Source organism: Condylostylus longicornis, unplaced genomic scaffold (genome assembly GCF_029603195.1).
Source record: "Condylostylus longicornis isolate FDR11 unplaced genomic scaffold, ASM2960319v2 ptg000010l, whole genome shotgun sequence".
In the NCBI taxonomy this organism is placed as follows: Eukaryota; Metazoa; Arthropoda; class Insecta; order Diptera; family Dolichopodidae; genus Condylostylus; species Condylostylus longicornis.
Window position 1 is genome coordinate 22,781,803 of NW_026577979.1, and position 13,028 is coordinate 22,794,830.

At 26.8% G+C, this 13,028-nt stretch overlaps 1 protein-coding gene across 10 annotated transcripts in view; it reads right to left on the bottom strand.

Annotated features, from left to right (window-relative positions):
• The window catches only part of LOC129619114 (disintegrin and metalloproteinase domain-containing protein 11), a 417,704-nt gene that overhangs the window by 212,685 nt on the left and 191,991 nt on the right, over window positions 1–13,028 (bottom strand). For 8 of the 10 annotated variants that reach the window (XR_008697842.1, XM_055534202.1, XM_055534200.1 and 5 more), the window contains exon 6: window positions 6,207–6,524. Coding sequence is in view for 9 of the 10 variants with exons in the window: in XM_055534202.1 (XP_055390177.1) it covers window positions 6,207–6,524 (318 nt within the window). In the remaining variant the exon portion in view is untranslated. The remainder of the gene's footprint in view (window positions 1–6,206; window positions 6,525–13,028) is intronic. The other 2 variants (XM_055534201.1, XM_055534203.1) reach the window with 1 other exon arrangement.

A 13,028-nucleotide genomic window follows, 5' to 3' on the forward strand; every position in this document is an offset into this window, starting at 1 on the left:
TACTGAGCAATAAGTTATAAAACATCTTAGAATCTCTCTATCTTTAAATAAGTTCAAACAGATTTATAGCGGGACAAAAAGTATTTTTCACCCGCTTTTATACCAATTTTTAATATGATTTCTATAAAAATGAATACGACCAACAAATAATATTATTTTTTATGAAAATATTACTTTTTTTTCTATTTAAATTGATATACGTACTTGTTTTTTAGTTTCTTCTTTAAATATATTTAAAGTACTATGTTAGTACTTTAAATATATTAAAAAGCACCGATCACTTTTTCTTTCTGTAGCTGCCTTAAAATGCTCACTGGGAGAGTCATATGGTCTCAGTTGAGAAAAGCTTTCCTAGACCATAATGCGTGTTGTGGAAAAACGACCCCTAATTATTTATATGATATAGTTATGGTTCCTTAAAAGTTGTTATTTGGATTAAATTACTATAAATAATTTTTTGATTAAAGCTTGGTGGGTTTTTTATATTAACTTTCATTTCTCATAATTTTTTTAGACAGACAATTTATTAATCAAAATACACATTAAGTATAACAAAATTCTTGTTTTTTACTTTTCTAAATAAAATATAGCTTGCAAAATATTCTCCAAAAGTAAATTTGTTTTTATAATCAAATACTTCTGTTTTTCGAAAAGTAAAATGTGTTAAGTTTTCAATCGTTTTTCCACAAGTAAATGGTTACACATTATATTTATCGATAAATAATTAAATACCAATTATTATGTCCTTAAATTCTATTCTTTTCGGCAGCTTATCCCTTACACTTATATTGTAATCCTTTTATACTTCATTGATGTTGATCCCCTAATAAAATTATATAAAAAAAGAATGATACCTATTGGTCTTTTCATTTAATTTTTTATTATGTAACTTGTCTAGACAAAATCTAAGTATTCGCTTTATCCTGTAATGTTTTAGCACTTCGATATATTTACTGAACAAAAAATTAAATAACCGAAAACAGAAACATTTTATACACAAACGAAAAAAAAATATTTACTTTTTTTGTATTAAAAATTCTGAAGTCATTGCTCAGCAATCATTTTATCACTAATGGTACAGCACAATTTTAGCCTTTTTTTATTAAAGATGCTCTGCTGTGTATCGTAAAGTTAATCCTTCCTTAAAATATCCATCTTCATCTGATCATTATATTCATACTTTTGTACTTAATAAAAAAAGGATAAACATTTTTTTTTAAATACTTTTTTGTATTTTTTTTCGTATACAAAAAAAAAATAATCCTGCCGAAGACGTTTGCGTTGAAAAAAAAAGGATTCCTTCTCTCAGTAAGAAATCTCGCATTTTATTTTTAATGTAATCTTTCTTGTATAGTTTCTTGTTATAAAAAAGTTTCTCTTTTTTTTGAGCACCATCTCTACGTTGCTCATTAATTTTCTTTTAGCTACACTAAAAAAAGAAAGAAAAGAATAATAATCGTTTTTGTGTTTTTAAGAAAATACTTGAAAAACTCATAGCAGTGTTAAAATAGTTTGTATGATTCCCGTTTCACTTTGAAAATTCATTAAACTTCAATATTGTTGTTTGATTTAACTTTGGATCAATTAATAGTTGATACTTTTTTAGTACTTTTGGTTCACTTAATTGTTTTTAAAATCGACTTTTTGGTATGACAAACTTTATTGGTAATATCTACAAAATTTCTGTTTTTGCTTTAATTAATTTTTACTGGCCGAATTGAATACAATAAGGAAGATCATGTGATGGCACCAAATTTCGCATGTCAAGTTTTCGGTGAAAGGACCATATTATGGGAGCGTAAATAAACTAAGTTCATAGGATGTCAGTCGGTTTGTCTGTCTGTCTCTCAATCTGTCTGTGCAGACCAATATCTCAAGTTCGGTTGAAGTGATTTGCACCAATATTTGTACCTTCGATGATGAAACGATTTAATAAAATTTTGGGAAATGTCAGATCTCAGGAACTGAGCCTGATTAATATATTCGACAATATATTTTATTGCCTGATAGTACAAGAAGATATACTTTTCGCGATATGTATAAAGTAAGCACTGTGTGTATTTCGATATTGTGTAAGCACAATAAACTTTTTGGCGGAATTTATTGAAATTCAATAATTGTTTGGGTGGGGACTAATTGACAAATTTTTCAAAGAATTCGGATAGCATAAAGTGAACTTTTACTAAGCTAGCGGCGCCCTCAAAATTTAAAAGAAGTATTTAAAGATCAAGATTATGAAAGTCTTGTCATTTTCGCTAAAATAGTCCATAACATGCTGTTGCTTATGGGATGACCACATCAGATTTTTTTATATTAATAATTTCAGTACAAAAGATGAACCGATTGTTCGTTTTGATTGATTTTTTTCTCACTAGTTAGTTTAGTGAACCCACCTTGACGATTCTTCTGATAAAAGCTCCATTTGTAATAAGTTTTTGAAATTATGGTGCTGCTTTTGAAAAGTTTAATAATATGGGAAAGGATCATTTTTTTTTGTTCACATTTAATATTGCATAATTTCATAACTTAAGTTTTGAGCTTTTGTTTAGGATTAATGCATTTGGAACTAGGTCAGTAATAATGGCTAATATTCAAACTTCATATAAATAAACGATAAAACTTTAGAGCGCTTTGGAGAAATTTAAAGTTTCATTTTCAAAAAAATTTATAAAAAATAAATCTGTTTTCAAACAAAGTACCATGCACTATGTGTTTTATATTTTTCATTCCACATGCACGTATTTTCGAACTGACAAATTTATAACTTAAAAAAGAAATTAAAAATGGTTCTAGATTTAAACCCCCATGATATTTTTTTAAAAGATTATTACGATTTCCGTAATTTTAACTTTAGGAGTGCATTACATTTTTTGACTAATTTGCTATTTTACTCTTGAACTTCAATGTCATTAAATATAATCCTTCTTCACTACTTTTAAGCTTATAGAAAATATTTTAAGCTATCTTATATCAAATAAACAGCGTAATAAAATCTGTCATGTTAAATCTTTACGTCTTGCATTTGTTTTTTTTTTTCTGGTAAAATGTCTTTATGCCCAAAATAAATATCAAAGCTTCGTCCTAAATTTAAAGAGACTAAAAGTTGATTTGTTGTTTACAGTCATATTCAACTAGCATTTGGTTGATGTTAGCCTTTTTTTCTTAAAGTTGTTCAGTAAAGGCTTCAACTTCTTAATCTGATACATCACCGGGCTTGTTACCTGCATATTCATCAATTGTCTGATCTACATTTGCATTTTTATGAATAAATAGAGCCATAATTAACCACATAATTACGATTAATTCTTCAAGTTAAGAGTATTATTTTATTCAAATTAAATTAAACTGGGAAATGTTTTTTTGAATTTTAGAAACTAACTTCTTGCTGTGTTTTTATAAAATTTCACAAAAGTAATGTAAATACACTACTTTGAAATAAACACAAGTTTCAGGTACCAATCTCTTATTTAACAGTGACTTTTTTAAATTTGAAGTTAGCGGCAGATACAAGTTTACCTATTTGGATAAGGGATAAGTTATGCAGGAAAATTCTGTTGATATTTTATTCAAAATCATAATGTCATTCCGATATTTTGTTCATGAAAAATTTTTCTGCCAATGAATACTGTTAAAGTATTTGTTAACAAAACATTCGTTTTATCCTTTTTTATTAGTTTATGGTTTTTGCGGTGAGTAACATACGGAATGATGGAAAATACAAAGGAAGTAACATTTCATCCGGCTCTTTATAAATCCATATCTTAAATTATTTTTTATGTGAAATTTAATTTTATTGCAAGTCTTTTTTGTTTATATATACGAATGCATGGATATGCATAGTGGTTTATGCATACTGTATAAAATTATCTGTCATATACGATTGCATGAGCAAGAAGATTTGAATATTTAGTTTAGTAAAGCAATGTAAGACGAAGATATCAACTGCCTTGTCGTCTTAAAGTCCTCTTATGCATGCAAGAGCTAAGGTGGTAATAATTTTTTTTTTATTATTATTTGTTTAACAAAAGGAATCATTTCCCTTCCTTTCCTTTATATTTATTCTCTTTTCTTCATCCTAGAGAATTTTTTGCTATACATACATGTATTTGCACTTGCACTCTTGTGATTTACGTACCATAGGATTTCGTTTTTAAAAGAAAATTGTGAAGAAATTTTAGTTTTTGCTTTTAATTTTTTTTATTATATTTGTACAATTCTTTTTCTCTTTTTTGGGCCATATGATTTAAAAACGCAATAATACGAAAAGAAAGAGGAACGAAAAGCTTTCAGGATTTAACAATGGTTTCAGTATTTTTATGAAAAGAAATTATAAGAAGAATACTCCTCTTCATCTAGATTTTCAAAAACTTATTCCATATTTTATATCAATAAATTATATCTAAGATCTATGTACATATGTACACTTGGAGCAACTACTTAAATAAGGTTTTTCCTTAGTTTTGGTCCAGAGAAAGCAAAGTTTTATATTATTTGAACGTTACATTTTTTTTGGTCTTTTTTTTTGTATTTTAAACAAAGGAAATATCTTTTTTTTTTCGTTTTTTGTATGACATACAAAAGAGGAACGGCAAATCTAGACAATAACGCGGATGACAGAAAAGATATTCATTATAAAAATGGTGAAAGATCTGTACAACATAAAAGCAAAGTTGAATGATTTAAGAGTAGAGAAATTGCAGAAGAAAAGAATGCACGGATGGTTTCTTTTTTCTTTGCTCTTTATTATTTTTTATTATCATAAAAGTTTATTCTTTATTATAAATATAAATAAATTTTATATCAGAAATTTATTTCTATTTTAAAATTTGATTAAAATTGAAAATTTTTTCTTTAATAAATATTATAAAAAAAACTTTTTTTTTTAAATTGAGAGACTAAACCCCAAACGATTGTCTTCCGCTTAGTTTGCAATTTAATATTTTTAAATTTGGGAGGGAAGTTCTGATTTCATATTTTAGATGAAAGAGCAATGAAATGGTGAATTAAGTAGTTTGTTCTTAAAATTAAAAAAAAATGCACAGAATTAATTTTGTTAACATAATCGTTATTTATTAAACTAGATTTTCGCATTAATTGTATGTTGAGTTTATGGTTTTCTAGCAATTTTTTGGAAATAGTTTCATTGGAGATAAGAAAAATCTTTCGATCTATAATTATGGACCTGAAGAGACAAAAATTTTAGTAATGTTTATTGGAGATTACGGTATTTTTGAAACGGAAGAATTCAACTACAAAAAAATTTTTCTACTTTTTTTTCGATTAGGGGAAAGCAAAATTAATAAAATAAAAACTTTGTTGAAAATAAATAAATTTTATCTTTTAGAGAAAAGTTATTGAGCTTTTTTCTTAAAAACTGGTTAAAATTAATTTTTAAATGTTTTCTCTAAATATGCTTTAAATTTACATTAAAATTAATTTCTTGACACTTTACGTGTCGGACTTTAAATTCGTAATATTTTTATAGAATTCAAGTAACTTGGACTTGTTTAAAAGATCATATTATTTGAATTTTTATTCATTAAGTGGAGAAAATAGCGAAATTGTTAACTTTTAGTTGCAATAGCGAAAGTGTTTAACGGAAGCTAATATTTTATTAAAACCATTTTAATATAATAAACATAGGGTTAGATGATAAAACACAAAACCAATGTTCGAAGTTACAAAAGTAAAATAAAAGTAACCTTGTCAAATAACCTCTCCCCCTTGATAATATTAATGAAAGTAAAAAGTAAAAAATGCAAAATTTTAGACTCAACTTAGTAGTATATAAATTCTCTTAAAAAGTGCAATTAATTTAAATCGCAATTGTATAAATGCCAATAGTAGCATTATGTTAATTGGTAATTAAAAATTAAATTTTCCACATTTATGAATAACGAAATTTTTTCTAAGTTGTCTTTATTCTCGAAACAAAACAGTAAAAAGTTGATATTGTAAAGGCTGCTTTCATCAGACTTAAATTGAAACCTCGTTTTTAACATCAGGTTTTCATTGAAACTACATTTATAACATTATTAAGCCCCGCTGGTTGCCTAATTCTTAGCTTAAAAAAATTTAATTGCAAGAATATAGGCTTCATAATGATCCTTCAAAATAAAACATAAGATTCAGAATCTTGTGTAATGATAATAAGAATAAAACAAAGTTATATATGAAAACTTTATAACATAATAATAAAAACTTACCAAATCGGCAATATTCGCTACTTGTATAGCGTCGTGTATTACTTCGGCACGTGTACTGCCGTTTCGTTTTTCAAACATTGCCTTATCGACTACAATGGCAGTTTCAATATATTTTGTTGCTTCACGAACATCACGTTTATATCGCCCAGCACCATTTGGATGGAGTATATCTATCATATCGTTATCAATAAAATTTGTTACTAAAGATGATAAATGTTTTGTGCGGCGTGACGATCGCCATGTATCTAAATTACCAGAATTTGCACACCCTTTATTTGCTTTTGTTCGAGCTTCAAATATCACATGCGGGTGTTTCTGCTGAAACAAATGTGAATGCAAAGTATGAGTTTATTTCGGTAAAACAAATTTTTATTAAAAATTTTATTTTATTATTGTTGTTTAAATTTATTAAATTTTCTAATTTGAATTCTATGAGTTTTTGTCTATTTTGTTGATTTAACTGTTTTTTATTATTCTTTATTGAAGAAAAATATAATGGTTTTTTCGTGAAAAATATTAAGGGACAGACATGTTTTTTTTTAAGTTTAAAAGAGAATAAAAAAAATATAAAAAAAACTTGTATGCGGTTGTTATTTTTCTTTATAACCAATTCAAATTTTCAAACTCTTCTAAATGCGTAATAATTCCTTTTAAAAGCGTTTTAGTCTGAAAATGATTAATGGGTCTAACAAAATACCCTTACTTTAGTATACAAAATAAATTGTAAGTTTAATATTAAATTGACTAAAAAGAAAATAAAAAGCAAAATTAAGGTGTAAAGAACAGCTCAAGGTGAAATTGTTGAAAAATATTTTTTTAATATCACGTCAAAATCTCCATTTTTTTCGTTTACTTTAGAAAATTTATTTTTGCTTCTTGAACCCACCATAAAGTTTTTGAAGAAGTTCAAATCATTTAAGTAAACAGTTAACAAGTTTGGGGAGTAAAACTGTCTTTCTCATTTGGTTTTTGTTTGGACCAATGTGATGATTAGTATCTTTTGGAATGTTGACCTTCAAAAAGCACTGAGAGAAAATTCTAAATTATGTTGTAGCATTTAGAGCCATAAAATTTGTTGTAGCTGGAGTTTTTGTTTAGTTGTGTTTTTATTTAGTACAACGATTTTGTCATTTTACTTTCATGTATTAAAGAATTTTGAACTGAAAATGCATTTTCTCTAAAATGTTTATTTTTACATAATAAAAACTAAAGATTATGTGAGGCGACAAAGAAAATTGTAAAATAATTTTTGTTTATAATACAAATAACTATACATACTATAAACATATATGTATATGGATATGTAAATAATACTTCTTTCTATAATTATATTAAGCTGTGCTTGGAATAGTTGTTGTTCGATTTTGTCTCATATTTGATTTAGATTATCATTCGATTTATGTCACTAATCCAATAATATTTCCATATTTATCTTAGTTCAGACTTGATATGTTATGACTGATCATGATTTATGGAATATAATATAAGCCTTAAATTGATTTCACTTAATCTACATCTAATTATATTGAAATTACATAAAACATATACAATCTTCGCATTTTTTTAAAAAATTTTTGAAAAAATGCTTATTAGTTCACCCCGTCTGGTCGTCCGTCAGTCCTTGTGTCTGTTTATAAAACTTCTACACGTCATAATACATATAATTTATGCGACACTGTCACAGTGAAACATATTTGGTTTCCACGTTACTTTTATCGTTTTATAGGTATGCGTATTTCTTAAGCTTTTCGTGGTGATTGATAAAATCGATACTGCACTAGAATTTGTTTTACTTTGGGTGATATATATTATCAAGATTACACCATGAAACACGTATGCAAATTTTAGATTGTTATTTTAAAATCAAAATTTAGATGTATATATGCATAAGAATAAAAGTTGTCGTTGAAGCCATGTAGTTAAAAGTTTTCAATTAGTGAAATTTCAAATATATCATTTTGCCAGGACTTTTTTTCTACATTTCTTCAAAGAATTTAGACTAAAACCTTTTTGATTAAGAATATATCCTTAGTAATAAAAATTCAGTTCAAACTCTTGGTTTCTTTTGTAAGAGTAGTTTTTTTTGTGATTAAAAGGAAAAAAGCAATCAATCGTGAAATGTGGGACGCTTAAAATATGTTGTAATGGTAGAGATATGAATGTACTTAAGAATTCTTTAAAATTTTTGGAAATAAATCTTTCCCTTATAATAGCGTAATGTTATCTTTCAAAGATTTGTAAAGTTTTTTTTAAATTATGCTAGGCGTACATATTAAGTTGGTTTTTATTTGTTCTTGCTATAACTTCATCCTTCTTATACATTAATTTCCAATCTTCAGCTGTTTTGGGTAACTGTTTTGCTTAACTTCGACTATTTCGCGTAAACTTAATACCAAAAGACTTCACTGTACAGACCGACAAAAGCACATACCATTCAATAAGGAATATTGTTTCATGGTATCAAATTTTACATGTCGAGTGGCCCAGCGCAATTCCTGTCTGTCTGTACACATCTTAGTATCAACATATTTATATCACGTCTACGGCAGGCTAGTCTCCTACCAAGTAAAAAGTCTAGAACGCAATGAAACTGGGGCATGATATAGTCTATGTTGTCATGCACTAGCCCTAGGAGTAGAAAAAAAAAAAAAAATTTATATCACATATTAAAATGAGATTTAGATCATGTGATTTGTGAAAATTTTTAATATACTAGAGCTTTCTTTAGTGTGATCTCACCATTAAGGTAATTGCTAGATAGAAAGTATATTTTCAAAATAACGTTCATTAATTGGAACACATTATTAAATACAAAAGTGAACAACCAAAATTTTCATTATACATTTTTATTAAAACAAAATCGCAGAAATGGTTAAAACGTCTTCAACTTTTTATTTAACTACACCAAACTTAAGAGCCAACTCGCACATTTTGTTATAGAAATTTCTTTTAATTAATACAAAACATTTTAAAATGGTGTGTTGATTTTATTACCGTATTACATTGGGGTAAAGTTTTGGCACTGGCAAAAATTTAATTTATCTGAGAAAAATATTCTAAATTTTCTGAAAATTTTAAAGTTTAACCAACATGCCGTTTACTTACCGAAAAAAAATAAACAGTGAAAAATAACTTAAATAATGCAAAATTATCAAAACCTTTCCTTATAGCAATCGTAAATTTCTATGGTAATAAATTCTAGGTATCCTTGTTCGGGTTTTTAAATTTTTTCTCATTTTGTTTTTTTTTTTTATATTCTCTCTTTATGTTAAGTCTGTACGGGTAGAAGATATTTTATGGAATTTATCCATTGAAAAGCATTTTATATGTAAAATTACACACATTCTAAGGTAAATATTTAAATTAACAGGAGTTTTGGGAATTTGTTGGAAGTCACGAAATCAGCATGTAAAAGAAATGTATTTCTGGGTTATACATTTAACTCTGGTTAAAATATATACGCAGACTTTTTTATGTTTACGATGTTTTCAATTCTATTAACATTAATATTACATAATATACTTTATAGCTTTTTACTCCCATTTCATTTTACTTGCAGAAGGACATCGTTCCGTTTTAAATTAGGGAACTATGAGGTGTTAATATTTATATAGAGCAAATTATTACCTCTTATGTTGTAATCATGATAAGCATGTATATATGTATATGTGTAGTTAAAATGTTTGTTGATCGATAAACTGTATGTACACTTATACCAATCTGTTTTATATTAATATGCACGTATAAAATTGTGTATTTTATAATTGTCTTTTTACAATAAAATTCTAAAGTTTAATTTTTGAACAACAATAAAATTTGGTATAATTTGGTTAAGGCTACAAATTTTAATTGTATGTAAATATTTTCTTTTTTTAATTCAAAATAAAATTCTTAGAGTTTCTTTGTTTTTCGCGGCTTTCAAACTATACCTTGTCACATTGTGTATGTGCGGTCAAAATCTGGTGTAAACCTCAAATCTGTGTTTCTACCAGATTTTGATCGAAAGGTTAAATAAACTTGATCAATATTTATTTGAATTTCTAAAAATAATTTTTCATGTTTTAGTAATAGTATTAAGTGGAGTGCATTAAAACCAAGTTTGAAGTTTTTTGATTATCAAAACTCGACTAGAGATCTCCAAATAAATATATAAAACAGTTATGCTCCGCCGTAAAGCAACGAAAATTTTTATTAGAAAATTTAAATTTTTTTATTAGATTAAATTCAATTTCTTTCTTGTTAAAGTCAAAAACTTAAAGCAACTTAAAAATGGCTTTTGTTACCATCAAAATTTTAACAGAATTAAATGATTTTGTATTGTCCGAAATAAACTTTAGTTTCCTTCTTCCATCATCGCACAAATATGAAATATAATAAATGGTAAGGAAGTGTGTATAAACTATTTTTAGCAACGTTTCGGTTTATGAGTCTGTATGTTTACGCGTGTATCTTAAGTTCGGCGGAACCGATTTTGATGAAATTTTATATGAAATTCGACTATGTCACGGATTTTGGGGTATGCCAGGGCTCGGCAACTGAACCTTTTAACGGGTTAGTTTTATATTTTTGATATTTTGAAGAAAATATTCAACAGATTTGCTTAAAATTTCATATATTAGTTTCACTCGACCGTGAGTGAAACCTCGTAACTTTTGGAATACATCAAGTGTCAGCAACTGGATCTTCACGGGCCAAATATTCATTTTTGCGTAGATAAAAAAAAAAAATCCGATTTCATTGAAATATTTAAGTTCGAGGTGTTAAAACAATGAATCTATAAATTTTTTGAAAAAATCAGGGCTCGGAAACTGATCAGGTGGCCTATTTTAAATTTTTACCATATCTGCGGAACAAATTGATGGAATAACTTGAAGTTTAATATTTGAGTTCTGGTTGTTACCAGAATTTACTGACGAAATTTTTGGACGGCACAAAATGAAACTCTGCTAAGAGCCAAATTCATGTTTTTCTATGTATGTTGACTAAAAGTTTATTAGTGTAACCAAAATTGTAAAGAAGTGTTTAAAACGCATTTTCATCATTTTCTGGAATATTTTACTAATCTAGACATGCAGAATGTATGGTCGGATGTTTTATGCTGTAGTATAAAATAAACTAAATTAAAAAATTAAATAAAAGAAGCATTCAAAGTTAACTATTGAGGTTTGTAATTTCATCTATTACATGTCCAATTTTTAATATACATATTAGACTACAGTTAATGTAGTTGGTGACTGATTCCCGAGTCCAATTCAAGAGAAAATTTTATATTCTTAATTTTTTTAACGAGAAAACGGGTTCAGGCTATATGTTCCGAAATTGGAAAAAGAAAACGATAGAGATGTAAATCCAATAGTATAGTGAAAAATGTTTTTCACTACACTTCACTTGACCTTATCACTAAGAAAACAAATGAAACGAGAAAAAAGAGTTTATCTTCAAAAAATTCTGCAATGGTTGGTAATTTTTCCGAAATACAATTATTTTTTTTAGAAGAAAATCAGCTTTGATAAAGTGCGTATGTAGCGCATGAAATATATTAGCAAAAAAAAAAGTATTTTATAAAAGGAAGTTTTCTTTTCATACACATAAAAAAAAATAAGAGTTTATCTTGTCAATTCTGTGATACCCGCGCGAAGTAGATGCCATTATAAGCCATAGTTAGCTATGGGACAGACTATGACTTAAATTACACTTGTTTTGTTTTACAAACGGTTGCAAACGAAGTGGCAAATTTATAATGCTTTTCGAGCAAAAAAAAAAAAGAAAAAATTTATAGAGGAAATTTGTAAAATTTGCAAAATTCTAGAAAATTATGCAAAAGTAAAAACAGCGACGAAGATCAAAATTGAAAAAATTTTGATGACTTTCAACGCACATATTATCTTATGTTATAGCTTCAATTACTTCTGAGATCACATCAAAATGAATAGGGTCCCGGCATTCATTGTTAGAAATCGTTTGTGAAAATTTGGTGAGCTTAGTTCAATTAGTTTTTGATTTATCGTTAAGACGGGCGGGCAGACAGAGGCACATATGATCAGACACCGTTAAATCTATTCGACGCTAACTTATGTCTCTAATATTAGTCTTATATCTCAGATTAATATTTCTCAAAGTTACACAAACAATACTGTAAACTGTAGAACGTATATTCTGTTAAAACTGTTTAAGCTTCCAGTTTTTCTGATTTATTTTTTTGTTCGGAGAACCTTTTTTAACTAGTTTTTTAAGTTTTTATATTTAAATAATTATTTTTTTAATTTATTATATTTAAAAAATTACTTGAGAAATTTCGTAAGCTGAATTTTCTGTGTTTTTGCAGAATTTTAGAAGTCATAGATTTTAAAATACCTAGTATATTTGGTTTCTCTCTACTTAGGCAACTTTGATAATAATACTTAGGCGACTTAAGAAATACCTAATTACATATTATAAGGAAATAAAAGTTTATCTACATTTTCATGTTCAGTACAAAAACTGGTATAAGCGGGGTATGTATTTATTTTTTCATTAGCGGTTATAATAATTTTTATACTTTTAAAAAATAATTTTCAAGAATAAAATGCTTGTACTTATGAGGGAGGATGTCCACATAGAAACAAAAAGAAAAATTTTCTAATGCAAAATAAAAAACAAAAACAAGAGTAACCTAAAAAATTGGAGTATAATGCATGGTTTATTTTAAGTTCTTAAAAGTTTCTTGTGTTCTTTTTGAGACAAAATATGAAACAATTGAAAACTTTTTCTATTTTAATTTCTTTTTTATTTGTTTCCAGTTTCATGTTGTGTAATACATAACAAAACACTTGTATTCCATAT